This window comes from Cetorhinus maximus, unplaced genomic scaffold (assembly GCF_964194155.1).
Source record: "Cetorhinus maximus unplaced genomic scaffold, sCetMax3.hap1.1 HAP1_SCAFFOLD_650, whole genome shotgun sequence".
NCBI lineage: Eukaryota > Metazoa > Chordata > Chondrichthyes > Lamniformes > Cetorhinidae > Cetorhinus > Cetorhinus maximus.
Window position 1 is genome coordinate 58,891 of NW_027596592.1, and position 23,175 is coordinate 82,065.

A 23,175-nucleotide genomic window follows, 5' to 3' on the forward strand; every position below is an offset into this window, starting at 1 on the left:
AGCTTTTTTCATTACTTATTCATGGAATGTGGGGTTGCTGGCTAGGCCAGCATTTATTGCCCATCCCTGATTGCCCTTGTTTAGAGGGCAATTAAGAGCCAGTCACATTGCTGTGGGTCTGGAGTCACACGTAGGCCAGACCAGGTAAGGACAGCAGATTTCCTTCCCTAAAGGACATTAGTGAACCAGATGGGTTTTTTTTGTAGTAAAAACCCATCTGGTTCACTAATGTCCTCTAGGGATGGAAATCTGCCGTCCTTGTACTGGTCTGGCCTACATGTGACTCCAGACCCACAGCAATGTGGTTGACTCTTAACTTAGGGATGGGCAATAAATGCTGGTCTAGCTAGCGATGCTCACATCCCATGAACGAATAATTTTAAAAAAGAGCTCATCTTGGGGTGAAGTATTACACTAAAGTTTTGAACAGTCTGGTTCAGCCTCAGACAGTTGCCAGGGAGAGAGATGAAGTCAGTTGTTAGAGAATGGAGTTTGTAGTAGGGACTGAAGACAACACTTTCAGTCTTCCCAGTATTTATATGAAAGAATTTTCTGTTCATTCAGTACTGGATGTCAGACCAGTCAGGAGAGTGTGTGACTTCAAGGGGAACTTGGAGAGTTGGTGTTCACACACACCGGCTACCCTGGTCCTTCTAGGTGCTGGAGGCTAGTGGTTCAGGAGATTTGTCAAAGTTATGGTCGAGTAGTAGGTATATAAAATCCCTCTTCTTCAACTGCTGCCTCTCTTACTTCTCTCTCTCTCTCTCTCTCCTTCCATAGAGACCAGAGTCTTGCATTGACCCGGTCTGGGTGGAAGGTTCCATTAATAAGAACTAGGAGCAGGAGTAGGTTATTCAGCCCCTCGAGCCTGCCCCGCCATTCAATACGATCATGGCTGATCTCATTTCGGCCTCAACTCCAATTTCCCGCCCACTCCCCATAACCATTCAACCCGTTACTAATTAAAAATCTGTCTATGTCCTCCTTAAATTTATTCAGCGCCCCGGCATCCACTGCACTCTGAGATAGTGAATTCCACAGATTCACGACTTTGAGAAAAATAATTCCTCCTCATCTCTGATTTAAATCTACCACCCCTTAGCTTAAAACTATGGCCTCTTGTTCTAGAATGCTCCAGAAGAGGAAACATCCACTCCGCGTCTACTTTGTCTCTCCCCTTTAGCATCTTATATACCTCAATTAGATCTCCTCTCATCCTTCTAAACTCTAGCGAGTATAGGCCTAAACTGCTCAATCTCTCCTCATAAGACAAGCCCCGCATCTCTGGAATCAATCTCGTGAACCTCCTCTGAACTGCCTCCAATGCAACTACATCCTTCCTCAAGTAAGGGGACCAAAACTGTGTACAGTACTCCAGGTGCGGTCTCACCAATGCCTTGTACAGTTGCAGCAATAATTCCCTATTTTTATAGTCTATTCCCTTAGCAATAAATGCCAAAATTCCATTTGCCTTCCTTATTACCTGCTGTACCTGCATACTAGCTTTCAGCGATTCATGCACGAGGACACCCAGACCCCTCTGCACTGAAGCATTCTGAAGTTTCTCTCCATTTAAACAATAATAATAAATAATAATAATTCCCTGAAGGACATTAGTGAGCAAGTTGGGTTTTTACGACAATCCAGCAGTTTTCATGGTCACTTTTCCCTGGTGCCGGCCCCACAAATTACCAGATTCATTCAGCTCAATTTCACAACCTGCCTTTGTGTTTCTGCGGGTTCTCTCTCACTCCCTTTTTTCTGTTTTACATCGATTTCACAGGATATTAGAAGGGGAGGATTTGCAGCCCAATTTATCATAATGTGAATGTCACCGGATTTTGAACATGGAAGGAGAAAGCACTGTTCACAGTGGAGAGAAACCGTACACTTGTTCTGTTTGTGGTCGAGGCTTCAGCCAATTATCTGACCTATCAGAACATAAATGCAGTCACAACAGGGAGAAGCCGTGGAAATGTGGGGACTGTGGAAAAGGATTTAATTATCCGTCTGACCTGAAAACTCATCGGCGCTGTCACACTGGGGAGAGGCCATTCACCTGCTCCGAGTGTGGGAAGGGATTCACTCAGTCCTCCCACCTATTGATACATCAACGTGTTCACACTGATGAGAGGCCATTCAGGTGCTCTCACTGTGGGATGCGTTTCAGGCGATCATCTGACCTCACTGTACACCAACGAGTTCACACTGGAGAGAGGCCGTTCATCTGCTCCAAGTGCGGGAAGGGATTCACTCGATCATCCAACTTGCTGATACACCAGCAAATTCACACTGGGGAGAGACCATTCACCTGCTCCGAGTGTGGGAAGGGATTCAATCATTCATCTGACCTGCTGCAACACCAGCGCGTTCACACTGGAGAGAGGCCATTCACCTGCTCTGAGTGTGGGAAGGGGTTCACTTGTTCATCAGACCTGCTGACACACCAGCGAGTTCACACTGGGGAGAGACCATTCATTTGCTCCAAGTGTGGGACAGGATTTGCTCGCTCATCCACATTACTGAGGCACCAGCGAGTTCACACTGACGAGAGACCTTTTAAATGCCCAGTCTGTGGGAAGTGTTATAAAAGCTCCAAGGAACTGTTGTCTCATCAACGTGTTCACACGGATGAAAGACCATTCAGGTGCTCTCTCTGCGGGACTGGATTCAATCAATCATCTGACCTCACTGTACACCAGCGAATTCACACTGGGGAGAGGCCATTCACCTGCACGGAGTGTGGGAAGGGATTCACTCAGTCATCCAATCTGCTCAGACACCAGCGAGTTCACACTGTGGAGCGACCGTTTAAATGCTCAGACGTGGGAAGTGTTATAAAGGTTCCCAGGAACTGATGTCCCATCAACGTGTTCACGCTGACGAGAGACCATTCAGGTGCTCTCAATGTGGGACTGGATTTAAGCGATCATCTCAACTCACTGTACACCAGCGAATTCACACTGGGGAGAGACCGTTCAGCTGCACAGACTGTGGGAAGGGATTCACTCAGTCTTCCGCTCTTCTGAGACACCAGCGAGTTCACAAGTAATTACCGTGATTGGATTTTACAGCTGGTCACATCCAGGACTGGGCCATGTTCTTTGGGGTCTGTTTTTGCTGATGTTCACAGAATCACAGAATTTTAACAGCACAAAAGGAGGCCATCCGGCCTATCGTGTCTGCACCAGCTCTGCAAATGAGCATCATGGCCTAGTGCCATTGCCCTGCCTTTTCCCTGTACCCTTACACATTGTTTTGATCCAAATAACCATCTAATGCCTTCTTGAATGCCTCACTTGAACCTGGCTCCACCGCACTTCCAGACAGAGCATTCCAGACCCGAACCACTCGTTGTGTGAAAAAGATTTTTCTCCTGTCCCACTTGCTTCTTTTATAAATCACTTTAAATCTGTGCCCTCTCTTTCTTGATCTTTTTACGAGTGGGAACAGCTTCTCCCCATCTACCCTGTCCAGACCCTTCATGATTTTGAACATCTCTATCAAATCTTCTCTTAGCCTTCTTCTCTCCAAGGAGAACAGCCTTAACCTCTCCAATTTATCCCCATTGCTGAAGTTTCTCATCCCTGGGATTATTCTTGTAAACTCCTTCTGCACTCTCTCCAATATCTTCACATCCTTCCTATAATATGGTGCCCAGAACTGAACACAATTTTCCAACTGAGGTCTGGTGAGTGTCTTATATAAATCCAGCATAACCTGCCTGCCCTTGTACTCTATGTCCCTATTAATAAAGCCCAGGGCACTATAAGCTTTACTAATTGCTCTCTCCACCTGTCCTGCCACCTTCAGTGATCTATACACATATACACCCAGGTCTTTCTGCTCCTATATCCCCATGTTCTTCCTACCAAAATGCATCACCTCAAATTTCTCCGCATTGAACTTCATCTGCCATCTATCTGCCCACTCCACCAACTTGTCTGTCCTCTTGAAGTTCCACACCGTCCTCCTCGCAGTCCACAACACTCCCAACTTGCATATCGTCTGCAAACTTTGAAATTGTTCCCTGCACACCAAGGTCTAGATCGTTAATATATATCAGGAAAAGCAAGGGTCCCAATACCAGCCCCTGGGGAACCCCACTACAAACCTTCCTACAGCCTGAAAAATATCCATTGACCATTACTCTCTGCTTCCTAGTTTTCAACCAATTTTGTATCCACATTGCTACTGTCCCTTTTATTCCATGAGCAATAACTTTTCTCACAAGTCTGTTGTGTGACACTGTGTCAAATGCGTTTTGACAGTCCATATACACCACATCAACTGCATTACCCTCATTCACCTTTTCTGTTACCTCTTCGAGAAACTCCAGCAAGTTAGTTAAACTTTAGTAATCCATGTTGATTCTCCCTTATCAACACATATTTTCCTATGTGACTATTAATTCTATCCCGAATAATTGTTTCTAGAATCTTGCCCACTACTGAAGTTAAACTGACTGGTCTGTAATTGCTGGGCTTATCCTTGGAACCTTTTTTTGAACAAGGACATAATCTTTACAATTTTTCAGTTCTCTAGCACCACCCCTGAGTTTAAGGAAGACTGAAAGACTATGGCCAGTGCCCATGAAATTTCTACTCTCACTTCTTTCAATATCCTTGGATGCATCTCATTTGGTCCCAGTACCTTGTCAAGTTTAAGTACCGATAGTCTATTCAACACTTCCTCCTTATCAACTTTGAACCCTTCAGAGTCTGTCACCATGGCCTGGGTAGCATCTACCTCCTTGGTAAAGACGGATGCAAAGTATTCATTTAATACCTCAGCCATGACCCCTTTGTCCATGCGTAAATTCCCTTTTCAGTCCCCAATCAGCCATACTCCTCTTTTTACCAACCTTTTACTATTTATATGCCTGTAGAAGACTTTGGGATTCCCCTTTATGTTGGCTGCCAGTCTCTTCTCATAATCCCTCTTCGCTTCTCTCATGTGCTTTTTCACCTCCCCTCTGAACCTTTTGCATTCGACTTGGTTCTCAATTGTATTTTCTACCTGTCACCTGTCATAAGTGCACTTTTTCTTTTTATCTTAATTTCAATCTCCTTTTTCATCCAGAGAGCTCTGGATTTGTCAGCCCCACCTTTCCCTTTAGATGGTATATAGATTCATGGACGTTTACAGCACAGAAGGAGGCCATTCAGCCCATCGTGTCTGAGCTGGTCAACAAAGATCTAACTACACTAATCCCATTTTCCAGCACTTGACCCATAGCCCTGGAGGCTATGGCAACTCAGGTGAATATCTAAATACTTGACTGTGCCCGACCCAATTCATTTTTTAAAGGTAGCCCATTGTTCAGCTACAGTTTTTCCTGCCAATCTTTTGTTCCAGTCTACCTGGCCCAGCTCCATTCTTGCTCCATTGAAGTCGGCTCTTGTCCAGTTAATTATTCTTACTCTGGATTGCCTATCGTGCTTTTCTCATCATCATCCTAAAACATGCAATACAATAATCACTGTCTCCTAAATGTTCCCCCACTGACACTTGATCTACTTGGCCAACCTAATTTCCAAGAACCAGGTCCAACAGTGGGTTAGACACATACTTCTGGAGAAAATTCTCCTGAACACAATTTAGGAACCTTTGTCCCTCTCCGCCCTTTACACTACCAGTGTCCCTATCTATATTCGGGTAATTAAAGTCCCCCATTATAACTACTCTATAATGCCTGCATTTCTCTGTAATTTCCATGAGATTTGTTCCTCTACATCCTTCCCACTAGTTGGCGGTCTATAGGCTACACCAAGCAATGTAATTGCACCCTTTTTGCTCCTTAACCTTAGCCAAATTGATTCTGTCCTTGAACCCCCTGGGACATCCTCTTTCTCCAGCACTGCAATGGTCTCCTTAACCAATACCACCACCCCTCATCCTTTCCTTCCTTTCCTGTCTCTTCTGAACACCTTGTACTCGGGAATATTTAACACCCAGTTCTGCCCTTCCTTGAGCCAGGTCTGTTATTGCCACAACATCACATTTCCACATGGCAGTCTGCACCTGTAACTCCCCAATCTTATTTACTATTCTCTGTGCATTCACATGCATGCATAATAACCCTGATTTGGCTTTTGTTACTTTCTCCCTTGCCCCGACTTTACCTATTAACTTACTCTTTTCTAAACTAGTACTCTCTGTCCCTCCCAGTATTTTGTGCACCCTGGTATTCCTCTCTAATATTTTCTCTTGATTCCTACACTCCTGCTGAGCTAGTTTGAAGCCCTCCCAACAGCACTAGCAAAATGCCCTGCAAGGAGCTCAGTCCCGGCTCTGTTCAGGTGCAACCCATCTGGCTTCTACAGGTGCCAACTCTCCCAGAGCCTGTCCCAGGAATCTAAAGCCCTCCCTCCGGCACCACTTTTCCAGCCATGCATTCATCTGCCTTACCCTCCTACTTCTGTAATCACTAGCACATGGCTCTGGGAGTAATCCGGAGGTTACTACAGCTGAGGCCCTGCTTGTTAATTTTCTACTTAGCTCCCTAAATTCTGATTGCAGGACTAAATCCCCCTTCCTCCCTAAGTCATTGGTACCAATGTGGACCACGACCTCTGGCTGATCACCCTCCCCCAAAAGAATGTCCTGCAGCCGCTCTGTGACATCCTTGACCCTGGCACCAGGGAGGCAACATACCATCCTGGAGTCACTTCTACGGCCACACAAACACCTGCCTGTTCCCCTAACTTGCATCTTTCTCCAGTTTCTCTCCTATCTTCTATCTCACTCAGAGCTCATCTTGCCTCTGAGACGTGCCTTCTGCTTCCTTGACACTATTCTCACTAAACTGCTGACCATCCAACTTCCAAATTTTAGACGACATCCTTAACGGTTCTCTCTCTCTTTTGGTACTGTCCCTCTCACCTTTAAATCCACTGTTGTCTCCCATCATTAAAAAAACCTTCGACCCCACCGTCCTCGCCCTCTCTTTTTGCTGACTTTGCACTTGCTGGTAAACTGTGAGATCTTTAATTTTTTTCAAGTTTGGATAAAAGGTTACCGACATGAAGCATTCACTCTGTTTCCTTCTCCATAGATGTTGTTTGACCTGCTGAGGTTGTCCAATAGTTTGTTTTGTGGTTGTGCGAACATACAAATTAGGAGCAGGAATAGGCCACTCGGCCCCTCGAGCCTGCTCTGCCATTCAATGAGATCATGGCTCATCTGATTGTAACCTCATTCCCGTCTACACCCGATAACCTTTCGCCCCCCCCCTTGCTTATCAAGAACCTATCCAGCTCTGCCTTAAAAAGATTCGAAGACTCCCCACTGCCTTTTGAGGAAGAGAGTTGCAAAGACTCATGACCCTCTGCGAGAAAAAAAACTCATCTCTGTCTTAAATGGGCCACCCCTTATTTTTAAACAGTGACCCCCTAGTTCTAGGTCAGATTTCCACCTAGAGTATTACAGTATTTTGTTTTTGGGTCAGAGTGGATCAGTTTTTTCTGGAATGAGACAACAGTAACTGTCACCCTGTTCGACATGAAACTAAACTCACTGTTAATGCCTCATCAGTAACAATGTTAAACACAAAGTTTTCAGCCAGGATTGAACCGGGGACTTTCTCATATGAAGTAAACGTGATAATCACTGCACTGGGGAAATGAGTGTGAATCCCCCCCGGACAGAGGGGAACTGACCATCCATCTCTAGCTCTAATTCCCAAACAGAAAATGCCGCCAAGAATCAGCAAGTCCGGCTGAGTCTGTGGCCGCTCTCAGCGTTTGAAATCGTCACAATGCCCGGGTGATTGACGGCAGCTCCGGACCAATAGGGAAAGGGAGGGGGAACTGGAGGAACCTACAGGAGTGGCTGGTCCTCCAACCAATCGAAATGAATGAGGGGCGGGGGCGGGCAGTGACTGAAGCATGCGCAGTGCGGGTAATGGCGATGGGCAGACGGGTCCACAATGGATAAAGGTGGGGGACGCCGGGGCGGAGGGAGCGATGGATCCGGCGAGTGGACGGAGAGGCTCCGGAAACATGTTGTGTAAACCGCAAACCCCGGAAATAAACTGACCGGTTCCCCCTCCCCCGTTTGCACCGAGCGGGGCCGCAGCTCCCAGATCAATGAAGAGCCGGTTTGTATCAGGCTGGACATTGGTTCTTTTATTCATTCACGGGATGTGGGCTTCACTGGCTGGGGCAGCATTTACTGCCCATCCCTAGTTGCCCTTGAGAAGGTGGTGGTGAGCTGCCTTCTTGAACCGCTGCAGTCCATGTGGTGTAGGTACAGCCACAGTGATGTAAGGAAGGGATGTTGACCCAGTGACAGTGAAGGAACGGGATATATTTCCAAGTCAGGAAGGTGAGTGATTTGGAGGGGAACTTCCAGGTGGCGGTGTTCCCATCTATCTGCTGCCCTTGTCCTTCTAGATGGTAGTAGTCGTGGGTTTGGAAAATGCTATTGAAGGAGCCTCGGTGGATTCCTGCAGTGCATCTTATAGATGGTACACACAGCTGCTACTGTTCGTCGGTGGTGGAGGGAGTGAAGGTTTGTGGATGGGGTGCCAATCAAGAGGGCTGCTTTGTCCTGGATGGTGTCAAGCTTCTTGAGTTTTGTTGGAACTGCACTCATCCAGGCATCCTTTGCTCCCTCGGCTTGACACATTTATTTGTCTGGCTAAAAGGATGGCCTCTTTCCTCATGTTCACAATTAAAGTGGTGGATTCCCCAGGAGATGGCTGACATTTAAGGGGACAGTAAAGTAATATAGGACAGAGATATGCCTGGTGTTTTTATATGATATATATTAGATATGTTATTTATGATTCTGTCATAAAGTTAATTTATTATTATTTCTAGTCTTGTAACATAGCACTGTGCTATGTTATATATTTAGAGTCAGTCATTATGGCACAGAAGGAGTCCATTCAGTAATTCAAATCCAAGCTGATTCTCTGTAGAGTAACCCAGTCAGTCCTATTTCCCTTCTATATCCCCGTTCCCCTGCAAGTTTATTTCCTTCAAGTGCACACCCAGTTTCATTTTCATATCATTGACCATCTCCACTTCCACCACACAGTGAGTTCCATGTCCAGCAGCCTGCCTGAACATTTTCAGGTCTCTGTGTCCTGGACAGGAAGCGATGGGCATGGATCTGTTAGGTCAGCAGATTGAGATTGGATGGAGAATATGTGGGATCGAGATTGACAGTCTTTGGGGAATGAAAGAGGAAAGAATGTTCCATAGAAAGTAGACTTGTGTGTTCTGAATTTCTATCCTGTACTGACAGTGATGACTTTGAGAAACTAACTCCATTTACAGGATATTAGAAATGGAGGATGTAAAGACAGAAATCGCAAACCAAACATTACATCCAGACCTGACTTGATTTATGGGAGCTCAATATCATCAGTCTTTGAACTAGAAAGAGAAATGTTTGTTCTGTCTGCTTCAACAGATTTTAAAAGTCACTGTGTCTGGAAAATCACCAAGAAGCTCGCGTACACACACACGTGAGAGAGTTCCAATGCACTGACTTTGGAGAAAACTTTAACCAGATGCACAGACTGAAGAAACATTGCACCATTCACAGCCGGGAGAGACCGAACACGTGTACTGTTTGTGGATGAGGCTTCAGTTAAACATCTTACCTCAAGGAATGCAAGGACACCCGAACCATGGAGAAACCATGCAAATGTGGGGAATGTGGGAAGGGATTCCGGTCCCCATCTGCGCTGGAATCTCATCGCCGCATTCACACTGGGGAGAGGCCGTTCACCTGCTCTGATTGTGGAAAGGGATTCACTCAGTTATCCCACCTGCAGATACACCAGCGACTTCACACCGGGGAGAGGCCGTTCACCTGCTCTGATTGTGGGAAGGGATTCACTAACTCTTCCAATCTGCGGACACACCAGCGAGTTCACACGGGGGAGAGACCGTTCACCTGCTCCAAATGTGGGAAAGGTTTCAGTGATTCATCCAGCCTGCTGATACACCAGCGAGTTCATACTGGGGACAAATTATTCAACTGCTCTGTATGTGGGAAGCAATTCAGCCGATTATGCAACCTTCTGCGACACCAGCGAGCTCACACTGGGGAGAGGCCATTCACCTGCTCTGAGTGTGGGAAGGGATTTGCTGATCCATCCATCTTGCGGAAGCACCGGCGAGTTCACACTGGGGAGAGGCCATTCATCTGCTCCATGTGTGGGAAGGGTTTCACTCAGTTAACCAACCTGCTCACACACCAGCGAGTTCACACTGGGGAGAGGCCTTTCATCTGCTGTGAGTGTGGGAAGGGATTCAGTGATTCATCCACCCTACTGCGACACCAGGGTGTTCACACTGGGGAGAGGCCGTTCACCTGCTCCATGTGTGGGAAACGATTCACTCGGTCATCTCACCTGCTGAGACACCAGCGAGTTCACCAGTGATTACAGGGGTTGGATTCTGCTGTGATTGCTGCTGTCAATCACATTCAAGACTGAACCATGTTCATTCTGACAGTTGGTGAAGTGGGAAGGTCAAAGGGTTTCTTTCTGCTGTACTGGCCAGTCTTACAACTTTGTTTCCAGTGGTCTGGGAGTGCACATTTCCACTGAAATGTTCCACAGAAGCTGATGAAGGTCATTTATTGCTGCAAAAAGAGACATGCTCTCGAAGTTTTCATATTGCACTTATCAGGACAAACACAAGAACACCAAATTTCAAAGGGAGCAACTATTTATACTGCGTGAGAAAAGGGTGCTGATTAGTTGGCAAGTCAGTTGCGATTGGTCAAGTTGTCGCCATGGAGAATTCACCAGAAAGCTCGTGACCTCAGCATTTAGTTGGATTCAAAAATGTTGCAATGCCTGGACATGTCCATTTTGGCTTCAGAGTATCAGAGCTTTATGATGGTCCAATGTCACTTCCCTGCTTTTTTACTCAATGACCTGGATTTTCAGAGTCAGAAAGACTCACCTACCTTCAAAAATTGTGGGTGGGACCCGGATGCGGAAGTCCCACTCCCATTTTTCACAGATCCAATTTTTGCCAGTAGGGGACAGGGGCAGTGCTTGATTCACACCCAAGTTGAACCTGAACTCAGCAGAGCCATCTGAACTCAGCACTGAGTTCAAACAGGCACCATTTTGCCTTCTGCAAGGGAGTTAACTCATAGTGTGAAAGTCATGACTTTATGGAGTAGACGTAAAGACTCTTGTTGGGTGGATAGGGTCTGTTTAACTGTCATGATCGAAAGTCTTTTTTAAATCCCCTGCTGTCCTGACTTCGTCTGCAGCTGTCAGTGTAAGTGAAAAAAATAGTTGGCTATACAATGTAGCATCTGTCCCAGCAGTTTCAGTAATTGCTGGCATTTCCCTAAGGGCTATTTATGAATGCTTGGCTGACTTCCAAAACCTACAGTCATCTCAGCAGCTGTTCTGAGTCCACACTTTGACAACTTAAAGAGACCATTAAGGGTTTAGCTGCCTTTGAAGTGGTATGGACAGAAGTATGTTGGTTTTTATATGAGATTAAACAAAAGTTTTGAATAAGGTTTCAAGAATGGGAGTTTTGTTTAATTTTAGATTTTTAGAACTTTATTTTATTTAATCTCAACCTGGCTCCTGGGGTCTGCCCATGGTGAATAATGTGAGTTGGGATGTAGGGTAAAAGGGGCTATGGGGGGTCCGTGCCATGGCAAGAGTTGGCATGAGCTGGCATGGAGTGTATAAGGGCCTTGGGGTCAGGAGGGGGCTTGCAATTGGCTCACTTGCAATTAGTGAGGAGGAATTGTGTTGGGTTGCTGCCCCTGGTGGGTGGGCAATTATTCCAAATAATCATGTCTATTAATTTATTTTTAAAACATTCTCTTGGCATGTGGGTGCCACTGGTGAGGACCAGAGATTCCAAAAGTTAACAATGCAACTGGGATCAAGCCCAGAGAATGGAGGCAGGCCTTTTAACCAGCTCACCTCAGTGCTCGGGCATCCTGTTAACCGCCTAAGCTCCGATTCCGGTGGCACAGCAACCAACTCCATCCATAACCGCCACCTCAAGCACCCCCCCCCCCCCTGCCCCCGAGTGAAGATCACAACATTTGGGAACCTTTAGACCGAGGCAGGTCCGGTAACTGGAAAATTTCCAGATCCAAGCTATCCACCTCGGTACCGAAGATCCAACCCAAGCTCTCTATTTCTGAAGCTCAAGATCCCCCATGCTTTGCTAATTCCTCTCTCACTGTGTCCTGCCACCTTCAAAGATCTCTGTACATGAACCCCCAGGTCCCTCTGTCCCTGCTCACTCTTTGGAACTGTGCCATTACGCCTGTGTTGCCTCTACCTGTCCCTTCTGCCAAATTACATCACCTCAACTTTCCCTGTATTAAACTCCATCTGCCACTTCAGAGAATGTGAAGGGGAGATTGAAGTGTTAAACTAAACATACAGAGAATAGGAGGCACTGATTGCTTTAATATGTCACCCACAACTGAAGATCCTTTAAATGCACATGAGGCTCATAGAGCACAGTAGGAGGCAATTGGAGGCTCTTTGAAAGAGTTTTCCAATTAATCCCATTGCCCTGCAATTTTTTTTTTCTTTCAAGAATCTGTCCAGTTCCCTTTTGAACGATACAGTTGAATTTACTTCCAGTCGGTTTTGAGGCAGTGGATTCCAAATCGTAACAACTCGCTGTGTTTTTAAAACAAATAATTCCTCATCTTGCGTGTGGTGTATTTGGATTTTCAAAAAGCATTCGGAAAGGTGTCAACCAGGAGGTTCATACACAAAATGAGGTCTCAATCCTCATGAATGATCGAGATGAGGGACTGAGTGTAATGTATCCAAATTTGCTGACAATTAAACAAGGATTTGCATTTCTATAGCGCCTTTCACAACCACAGGATGTTTCAAAGCGTTTTACAGCCACTTTTGAAATGTAGTCACTGGTGTAATGTAGGAAACTCAGCAGCCAATTTGCACACAGCAAGATCCCACAAACAGAAATGTGATAATGACCCAAATGATATGTTTGTGGTTATGTTGATTGAAGGATAAATATTGGCCCAAGACACCAGGAATCAAGGCCCGGGAGAGTGGGGTTCAGACAGTACTAAACAGCAGGACCTGGGATGTTGTGGGTGGGGGAGGTGAGTAGGTGTGGGCCGGGCTCGTTGTTTCAAACAGTTTTGCATCGTCCTCACTGAGCAGCTAGAGCTACAGACCTGACAGACCAGCTTAAAAAACAGATCTGTCAGGCTGAGCGTTCTGATATTTTCTAAGTCAGTCTGTCAGTGTCAGGTCAATTTCACGAGTCGCTGCTGCTGCCTCTGACCTTCAGGCAGCTTTGCAATTCCAATTTTTTTGAAAAACCCGCCAGGAAACCACAAAGCTGTCTGAAGGTGATAAGCAACAGCAGCAGAAACTGAGGGTTTTCCTGCTTGAGAAATAGTCAGTCAAATCCCTGTAATTTTACAACCAATTGGATGCTGTTGTAGGTAGGGGGTGGGGGGAAGGTGGGGGCGCGGGTTGGGGGCATGTTTAGAGGGGTTGGGGGATGTGGGAGTGGGTTTGGGGGATGTGGGGGTAGGTTGGAGGGGTGGTTGGGGGTAGGTTTTGAGAGGGGTTGTGGGGAAGTTAGGGGGTTGGGGAAAGTTCAGAGGGTTGGGGGAACTTTGGATGGGCTGTTGGGGGTAAGTTTGGAGTGGAGGTTGGGGAGAATTTAGCGGGAGGTTGGGGGAATTTGGAGGGGGCTGGGGAAAGTTTGGAGGGGGTTGAGGGGTATGTCAAGGTTTGGAGGGAAGTCGGAGGGATTTGGGGAAGTTTGGAAGGGGTTGGGGGAAATTTGGAGGGAGGTCGGGGAAGTTTGGTGGAGTAGGGGGGATGGTTGGAGGGATGTTCAGGGGAGCTAGAGGGGTTTTGGGGATAGATTAGGTACAGATTTGAATTGTTTTTGTAAATGTAGTGATTCCTTTGTAGCCACTTTGCTAACATCACTTGATTGCTCGGTGATTAATTATCTTTAAATAATCAGCATTGGGCCTCCACTTTCACCATTGCTACTGTCACTCTGTCCACTGCATGCAGGTATAATGAAAGAAAGACAAAACCTACATTTATACAGCACCTTTCACAATGCCCCAAATCACTTTCCAGCCAATTCAGCACTTTTGAGTTGTAGCCATTGGTGAAATGTAGAGAATGTTATCTAATGGCGGAGCAGGCTCATGGGGGCGAATGACCTACTCCTGCTCCTAATACATATGTGTGTATGGAGACAGGTGAGATGAACAGGACTCGATGGCCTTTGTCATCTATAATTATCGTGCGAACAGAGGGTGGAATCCTGGCTGGAGTTCTGTTTATTTTGTTGCTGGTGAAAGTTTACTGTGAGCAGGATTTGTGGGATGAGATCACCAGGACAGGAATGCAGATTGAGCTCAGTGTGAATCAGTAACCTGTTTTACTGCACATGATTCACAAGAGTCTTTTCCATATACTTCAATATTGTCCTTTTGTCCAGTTACCTGTTATCCCGCTTCATGTTGCTGTTTTTTTCTGAGTTTTTTGAGGTTAGAAATATCGTGATAAAGTTATGTTGCGTTGCAGATATTGAAAATATATTGTGGTGAGAAGCAGCAATCAGCAGAGTCTTCAGACTTGCTGATGACCAAACAGATACAACTGTGAGCCATTCAGTCTTCATTCTCTGGCCCCTTAAAGGTTCTGTTGCACGGAGAAGCCTGAGAGCCTGGAAACAGGAAAAGCGCCAGGGCCCAGGATTTCTCTCCCAGTCCCTGCTGGAGATAAATCTCCTGCTCTTCTTCGAAATAGTGGCTGTGGGTTCTTCTACGCCCACCTGAGAGGGCAGACAGGGCCTTGGTGTATTACTCGTCTGAAGGACAGCAGCTCTGTCAGTGCAGCACTCTCTGTGCTGGCACCAGGAATGTCGATTTTGATTTTTGTTCTTGGGCCCCTGGATTGGGACTGGAACCAACAACCTTCTGACTCAGAAGTAAGAGTGAGATCCACTGAGCCACTGCTGACACGATAGACAATACAAATTTAGAAAGGGAAAGTTACCCTTTAAAAGCCCCCACCCTTTGCCTCCAGCACCTAAATCTAATAATAAAAACCCTAGTATAAAAAACACATACAGGACTGACAAATGTTAGTGTTGGTTTAGAGCCAAAGTTTCGAGTTCCCATTTGAGTTCCTACGCCTTTCTGTCTCTCTATTGCGCATGTGAATGACAGCCAGGCGGTGGAGCTGAAGGCTCAATGTCGCTGAGAATAACAGGGCTTGTGGCCCAGTTGGGAAACTGCCACTGACGCCGCACTAATAGAGAGAGACAGCAAGGTGCTGGAGGACTGACTGGGAAATGGGTCTCCAGCCAATCAGGGAGGGAGAGATGGTGATGTGACCTCCCCGGGGTTCAGTGCTCCTGTGTCCAAAGTGGGGAGTCATGAGGACAGGGTACAGAGGAGCCAAAAAGAAACTATTTGGATCGAGAACATTGTGCACATCCTTTTACTCTGGTTGTCTTTAATCCTCAAGTAATTTTCTGTTTTTTTTAAACCATGTTCTGTGACATTAATAAATTTTATCAGTAAAAATATTTGATTTTGCTGGACTTTTGATTAGATTTATGCTCTTTAGGGAAAGTGGGTGAAAGGAAGTGGCAGGCTGTTTAACAGAAAGTGAATCCCTCTAAGGTAATTGGCAAAGGATCCAGAAGGTGAGATGATGGTGGGGGAGTCCAGAACCAGGGGTCACAGTCTGAGGATATGGGGTAGACCATTTAGGACTGAGATGAGGAGAAATTTCTTCATCCAAAGAGTGGTGAGCCTGTGGAATTCGTTACCACAGAAAGTAGTTGAGACCAAAGCATTGTATGTTTTCAAGGAGTTAGATACAGCTCTTGGGGTGAAAGGGATCAAAGGTTATGGGGAGAAAGTGGGAGCAGGCTATTGAGTTGGATGATCAGCTATGATCATAATGAATGGCGGAGCCGAATGGCCTACTCCTGTTCCTAGTTTCTATGTAAATTTTATTTTTTTCACACAGCGAGTTGTTCTGATCTGCCTGAAAGCAGATTCAATTATTTATTTCCAAGGTGTAAATATTTGAAAGGGAAGAATTTGCAGGGCTGTAGGGAAAGAGGAGAGCAGTTGGATGAATCAGAAATTCCTTTCAAAGAGATGGCACGGGCATGATGGGCCAAATGGATTCCTTCTGCAGCCTGTGAATCTGAGCTTCCTGTCTTTGTGCAGGTTAAAAGGTCAGATTTCATTTCAGCCTCATCCTGGTATATATATTTAAAGAGACAAGTTTCTCTTTAGTTCTGAGGGACCGACATAACAATGTCTCCAATCCTCTGTATATTTAAACATTGAAGATTGCATGGCCAATTGTAGTCAACAGCCTTCCTGTAGCTCTCTCAGGAGGCAGCAAGAAAGCATTTGACTGCTTAACAACAGCAACCTCCGCTGAACATGATTAAACCACAACAACAAAAACAACCTGCATTTGTATAGCACCTTTAATCATGTGCTTCACAGGTGCCATTACTAAACAAAATTTTACACTGAGCCACATAAAGAGATGACCAGTAGCTTGGTTTTAAGGAGTTTCCTAAAGAAGCACAAGAGATCAAGGGGCAGAGAGGTTTAAGGAGGGAATTCCAGAGCGTGGGACCCAGGCAGCTGAAGGCAAAGCCCCCAGTTGTTGTGCAATTGAAATTGGGGATATTGAAGAGGCCAGAATTAGTGGAGCACAGATATCTCAGAGGGTTTTAAGGATGGAGAAGATTACAGAGATGGGGAGAGGGGGATGTGAGACCACGTGGTGATTTGAAAAAAAGGATGCTAGGGAGGGATTTGAAAAAAAAGAGAATTTTAAAATCGAGGCGTTGCTTGAGTGGGAGCCAGTGTTGGTCAGTGAGCACAGCGGGTGATAGGTGAACGGGACTGAGTGTGAGTTGGGAGACAGGCAGCAGAGTTTGTTGACTGAAGAAAACTGGTCCAGTTCTGGACATTTCCCATGACACTACTTATGTCTAAGATTGAGCTGACATCAAACCTTTCCATTGGGATTGCATAATCTGCTGATGTCATCGCATTCTATTGTGATGATGTCATAAGATTACATCAGCATTTTTCTGATTATATAATCAGCTGACACCAGACTATATACTTTATTGGGAGTGTGGGATTAGCTGATGCCTGTACAATCCTTTACCTTTACGCAGTAAGCAGAAACGATCGTTTGTGTGATTTCATAAATAAAATTTTTAACTACATGTACATAACTTATTTTTGAATCCGGAAATGGTCCGGATCGTGAACATTTACCACTAAAATTAACCAATTTGCTAGCGCAAGCGTATGTGACTTTTCAGCCAATTTGTTGTTCTTGTTTACAATAAATTGTTGGGGAGAAAAAAATGTTATTTCAACCAATCTCCCAATGTTATCAAATCCTTTTAAACATTTGAATATTGCTGAAAAAAGAGACATGCTGTCAAAGCTTTTCTTCTTGCACTCATTAGGATAGATGCAAGAATACCAAATGTCAAAGTGAACAACAGTTTATACTGTCTGAGAAACAGGGTGCTGATTGGTTGTCAAATGGACCCTGGCTGGTTGAGGCATTGCCATGTAGAATGCACCAGGGAACAGTTACCCAAAGCTTTTGTTCAAATTCAGAAATGGCAAGTCGACTCTGATTGGTTGAGATGCTGCCATGGGGAATGCATCAGGGAACAATTGTCCCCCAAGCTCCTGTTTAATTAAAAAGGCAAAATGCTTGGACAAATTCCTTTTGTGTGCAGAAAACAGGGCCCAGTATTTGAATATGAAAAATCCAGTGCCTGGATCCAGTTTGCACGTTCACTACATCTAATCATTTCTTCCTTTGACCATACTCTATTTGTGTACCACGTTTTGTTCAAATCCATCCATTAGTTTTTAAGATATATTGTTACAGACAGACAGACAAACAAACAGGGATGAAAACATTCTCTGTAAGGACAAAGCTGAAAAAAATAAACGTTTTTATTAAGACCAAGGAAGCCTTAGGCTAATCCACAGCTAACAACCTGCTCTGAAAACTCTGCTGATATTTTGACAGCTGTGATAAATTCCACCCCAGCAGCGGAGACAATCCACAACATTCCAAAGCAATCGCCATTCGAAATAAAACAAACCACAACAATTGAAAAGAAAAAGTCAATTCTCCTGATCTCCCAATGTGAACGGATCGTTCAAAAAAATTCCAGGATCTGGAACTGCACCAAAGATAGGACAGTTCTTGCATGGTCGGTGGACCAAGTTTCGGTAATTCCATCCATTAATTTGTGAGATCAATTGTTTACAGACAAACATCTTCAATGGCAGAGATACTTTCAGTACATTGACCAGCCCCAAAATCTATTCTCTGCCAGCATTTCACAGGGGGAAAGGGGTGGATTCTCAGACGAGCAAGATAAGGCATCCCCTTTAAATAGCCAGTTCCCACAGTGTATTCAGTGGCCTTTGGACGGAAGCAGATTGGTCGACACTGGGAGTTCTTGCACTGCCCCTCCCCCCCACCCTCAGGTCAGCTGGCTCCTGCTCCTGCTGGACAATCTGCCGGTAAGAATAGGAGCGTGTTGATTTAAAAATAAACTTGCATTTATATAGCACCTTCCACCACCTCAGGGAGTCTCAAAGTGTTCCACTGCCAATGAAACACTTTCTGAAATGTGGTCACAATGTAGGAAACGTGGCAACCAATTTGTGCACAGCAAGCTCCCACAGACGGCAATGGCCAGAGTGTCTGTTTTCACTGATGTTGATTGAGGGAAAAATATCAGGCACCAGGACACCAGGGGAGATCTCCTCCCCCTCCTGCTCTCCTTCCAATTGTGGCCATTAAATCTTTTACATACACCTGAGAGGGCAGACGGGGCTCTCGGGTTAATGTCTCACTGGAAAGACGGTCCCTCCGACAGGACAGCTGTCCCTCATAATTGGCACCGGAGGTGTCAGCCGTGGATTCTGGGGGCTTGAGTCTCTGGGTTGAGGATTCGAATGCAGCACCTCCTGAGTCAGAGGTAAGAGTGCGACCCACTGTCATGCTGTGTTGAATAAAATCATCCAGCTGGTGTTCTAGAGTGATGGAATGGTTACAACGCTGAAGGAGGCCATTCAGCCCATTGTGTCTGTGCCAGCCCTCTGCAAGAGCAGTGAACATAGTGTCATTTCGCTACCTTTTCCACATAACCCTGTCAATTTTTCCCCTTCAGATAATGATCCAATTTTCTTTTGAAACCCATGACTGAATCTTCCTCCAAGCCCCTTCATCCCTGGCACCATTCTAGTACATCTCCAATCCTCCCACTTCACCAACTGTCAGAATGAACATGGTTCAGTCCTGGATGTGATTAACAGCAGCAATAACGGCAAAATCCAACCCCTGTAATTACTTGTGAACTCTCCGGTGTCTCAGCAGACTGGATAACTGACTGAAACCCTTCCCACACATAGAGCAGGTGAATGGCCTCTCACCAGTGTGAATTCGCTGGTGTCTCAGCAGGGTGGACGAATCTCTGAATCCCTTCCCACATTCAGAGCAGATGGACGGTCTCTCCCTGGTATGAACTCGCTGTTGCATCACCAGGTTGCATGACTGAATGAATCCTTTCCCACATCCAGAGCAGGTGAATGGCCTCTTCCCATTGTGAACATGTTGGTGTGTCTGCAGGTGGGATAATTGAGTGAATCCTTTCCCACACTCGGAGCAGATGAAAGGCCTCTCCCCGGTGTGAACTCGCTGGTGCGTCAGCAGGTTGGATGACTGAGGGAATCCCTTCCCACATGTAGAGCAGATGAAGGGCTTCTCCCCGGTGTGAACCCGCTGGTGTGTCAGGAGGGCAGATGAATCGCTGAATCTCTTCCCACACTCAGAGCAGGTGAATGGCCTCTCCCTGGTGTGAACTCGCTGGTGCATCAGCAGGTTGGATGACTGAGTAAATCCCTTCCCACACTCAGAGCAGATAAATGGCCTCTCCCCAGTGTGAACTCGCTTGTGTGTCAGCAGGTGAGATGAATTACTGAATCCCTTCCCACATTCAGAGCAGACGAATGGCCTCTCCCCGGAGTGAACTCGCTGGTGTTTCAGCAGGGTGGATGACTGAGTGAATGCTTTCCCACACTCAGAGCAGGTGAAAGGCCTCTCCCCAGTGTGAATGCGTTGATGAGTTTCCAGCGCAGATGGGGTGCAGAATCCCTTCCCACAGTCACCACATTTGTACGGTTTCTCCATGGTGCAGGTGTCCTTGTGTCCCTCCAGGTTAACTGCTCAGTTGAAACCTTGTCTTCACACAGAACATGTGTACAATCTCTCCCCGCTGTGAATGGCGTAATGTTGTTTCAGACTGTATAACTGGTTAAAGCTCTTTTCACAGTCAGTTCACTGGAGCATTCTCACTCAGTTGTCTGTGTCTCATTGCTTTTCCAGTCACACTGATGCTTGAAATGTTTTCCCACAGACAGAACAGGGGAACATTTCTCCTTCCATATTCCACATTCAAAGGGCTGATGATATTCAGGTTCTGATGAATCCAGTAACTCTGTCAGATCTTGACGCGATATTTGGTTTGTGTTTCCCAGATACAAGTCCTCTCCTAATATCCTGTAAAAGAAGTTTACAAAAGTCATCATTGTCAGTGCAGGATAAAAATTCACAACACATAATTCTAGTTTCTACGGAACATTCTTTCTCTCGTATTCCCCAGAAGCAGTAACTCTCTGTCCCTCCATTCTCACTGTGCTGTACCTCCCAAATCTCCTGAAGGTGCCATTTCATGCTGATCAGCAGATCCATGTGCACTGCTTCCTGTCCAGGGCACAGGGGCCTTGGAAATCATTATGCAGGCTATATATATATGTATACATTACTGGATTTAAAATGTGCATAATATACACTGCACTACTTGATTAAAGATACAGAGAGGATGCAAGGAAGAGCTTTATTTAGGAGCGAGTGTGCATGACCTGGAACTCTCTGCCTGCAAGGCTGGAGGAACTCGCGATGATCAGTGATTTCAAAATGAAATTGGTGGACACTTGAAGGAAATAAACTTGTAGGAGAACGGGGCATAGAGGGAGAATGGGATGGATAGCTCTACAGAGAGTCGGCATGGACTTGAGTTGCTGAATGCATTCCTGTGCTGTAATGACTCGATGACGGGAAATATATAACGGTAGCTAGAGTACTATATTACAAGACTAGACATATTTATAAATGAAAGTTATTATTGGTCAACAAAAAATATATCAAATATTTACCATATAAAAACATTCGACATATCTCTGCCCTATATTAGTTTACTGCCACCTTAAATGTCAGGCATCTCCTGGGGAATCCGCCTATTTTATTGGAAATACTAGGAAAGAGGCTATCCTTTTAGCCAGACAAATAAATGTGTCAAGCTGAGGGAGTAAAGTATGTCATTGTCTTTAAGAGAGAGCGAGAGAGAAGGACAGACCTGGGCCAACCTTTCCAGAGTCTGCACCCTCTTCCTTTCCCTTCAGTTTCTGCAGGTCAACAATTTAAACCCAGAATTAGAAAAGAAATGGAAAGGGGGAGAAAAAGAAAGTGTTTTACTCACAGGTATTTGACATGGGACTGGGGAGAAAGTTTTCGTGTGTGAGAAGCTAAATCCTCATTCAGAGAGAGAAGCAGCATCAGCAGCTTTGCTGGGCAGTAATGGACAGGTTTAAAAGCTCATTGTCCAACATGCGCATTCAAACAATGGGGGAAGTTCCGTGTCGTCATTGCGACAGTGGCCGCGCTCTGATTGGTTGGAGGACCATCCACATTCCGGTCGTCCAGCTCCTCCCATTGGTTAACCTCGGTCCGACCACAATGAGGGAGAGTAACCCGAGCGCGTGTTCGGTGGAGAGAGTTTGACCATCAAGTCCAGTGCTCTCATTCTCGGCCTCTTGGCTAAGATCAAGTGTTGCAGGGGCGACACCATGGTCCTGCCATGGCAAGGTCGGGATGGAAGGGCGATAACCAATCGCAATCCGAATTCATACCGTGGGTTACCTATCACCGTCCGAGTCACGGTGAACCACAGCGACGAAGGAGGATCACCTATGGATCGGGGCTTCTTCACCAGGAGGATCCTGTTGAAGGCGTGCGGCTTCCAAGCTACGGAGATCTTCACCCTGCACGACTCCCGCAAAGGTGGTTATTTCGACGTGACGTTCAAGCAAGTGGCAGACTGCGTCCGGCTCCTGAGGGTGTTCGAGGAGAGGAGAGACCTGCCGGAGATGAAGATCCTGACGGCGGAGCCGCACTTTTCTCTGCCGTTGCAACGGGAACGTGAGGTGATGGTGCATGTGTACAACCCCTTCGTCCCTGTCGCCGACGTGGTCACCTTCCTCACCAGGTACTTCGATAAGGTGGGGAGCGGCACTGAGATTCGAGACGACTTGGGGATCTGGACAGGCAAACGCCTGTTTAAGGTCACGCTAAAGACCGATGGTAAGGGAGCCATTTTCCACCCTCCTTCCAGTTTCGCAATCGGGGGAAACCGTGGCTACCTGGTCTACGCTGGGCAACCCAAGCATTGCCGCTCATGCGGCAAGGCTGGTCATGTGGCGGCCAACTGCAGCGCCTCCCTCTGCAAGATCTGCAAACAGGAAGGGCACCAGACAAAAGACTGCAAACAGGCCAAGTGCTGCAACCTGTGTGGCGAGGCAAGTCACCTCTACAGGACCTGCCCCAAACGCTGCCGTACTTACGCACAGGCAGCCAAAGCCGACCACGGGGAAGCAGAAGAAATGTTCCGTGTCACTCCAACCACCAAGGCCCCCAGGGAGCTCAACGGGACAAAGGAGGACACAGAGAGAGACAAGGTGGAGAAAGAGATTGAGGCAACAGAGAGCCAATCAACAGCACTACCCCCTGAACCTTCCAGTCCTCAGGACAGCGAATCAATGGAGGAGGAGGCAGCAGTGGAAAAGCAGCAGGGGGAGTGGCGGACGGTGAAGAACAAGAAAAGTAAGAGGGAGCGAAGAAGAAGCAAAGGCGTTTCCCAGAGAAGCGGCAAGAGGCGTCTCCCATCCGACACGGATGACAAGGGCAGCAGCTCTTCGGATGAGGAAGTGCCAGAGCGGCACCGACAGAAGAGGCGGCAAAGCTCCAGGGCGTTGGAGGACGAGACACCCGAG

At 46.3% G+C, this 23,175-nt stretch overlaps 2 protein-coding genes across 2 annotated transcripts in view; one reads left to right on the plus strand and one right to left on the minus strand.

Annotated features, from left to right (window-relative positions):
- Positions 1-1,772: 1,772 nt before the first annotated feature.
- LOC144674390 (uncharacterized) lies at positions 1,773-10,610 on the plus strand. Its single transcript, XM_078535788.1, has 3 exons — positions 1,773-2,809; positions 2,890-3,041; positions 9,720-10,610. Exons 1-3 carry the CDS (start codon positions 1,848-1,850, stop codon positions 10,400-10,402), a joined length of 1,797 nt encoding a protein of 598 aa, XP_078391914.1. The 5' UTR covers positions 1,773-1,847; the 3' UTR covers positions 10,403-10,610.
- Positions 10,611-19,271: 8,661 nt separating this feature from the next.
- LOC144674387 (uncharacterized) overlaps positions 19,272-23,175 on the minus strand; it is a 47,765-nt gene continuing 43,861 nt past the window's right edge. The window contains 1 exon segment of the mRNA XM_078535784.1: positions 19,272-20,258. Coding sequence (XP_078391910.1) covers positions 19,415-20,258 — 844 coding nt within the window. The 3' untranslated portion in view covers positions 19,272-19,414.

Coding starts and splice junctions, on each gene's coding strand:
- LOC144674390 (XM_078535788.1), top strand. CDS start 1,848: ATGGAAGGAGAAAGCACTGTTCACAGTGGAGAGAAACCGTACACTTGT. Junction 2,810..2,889: donor GTTCACACTGTGGAGCGACC/GTTTAAATGCTC, acceptor CGCTGACGAGAG/ACCATTCAGGTGCTCTCAAT. Junction 3,042..9,719: donor TCTTCTGAGACACCAGCGAG/TTCACAAGTAAT, acceptor CTCATCGCCGCA/TTCACACTGGGGAGAGGCCG.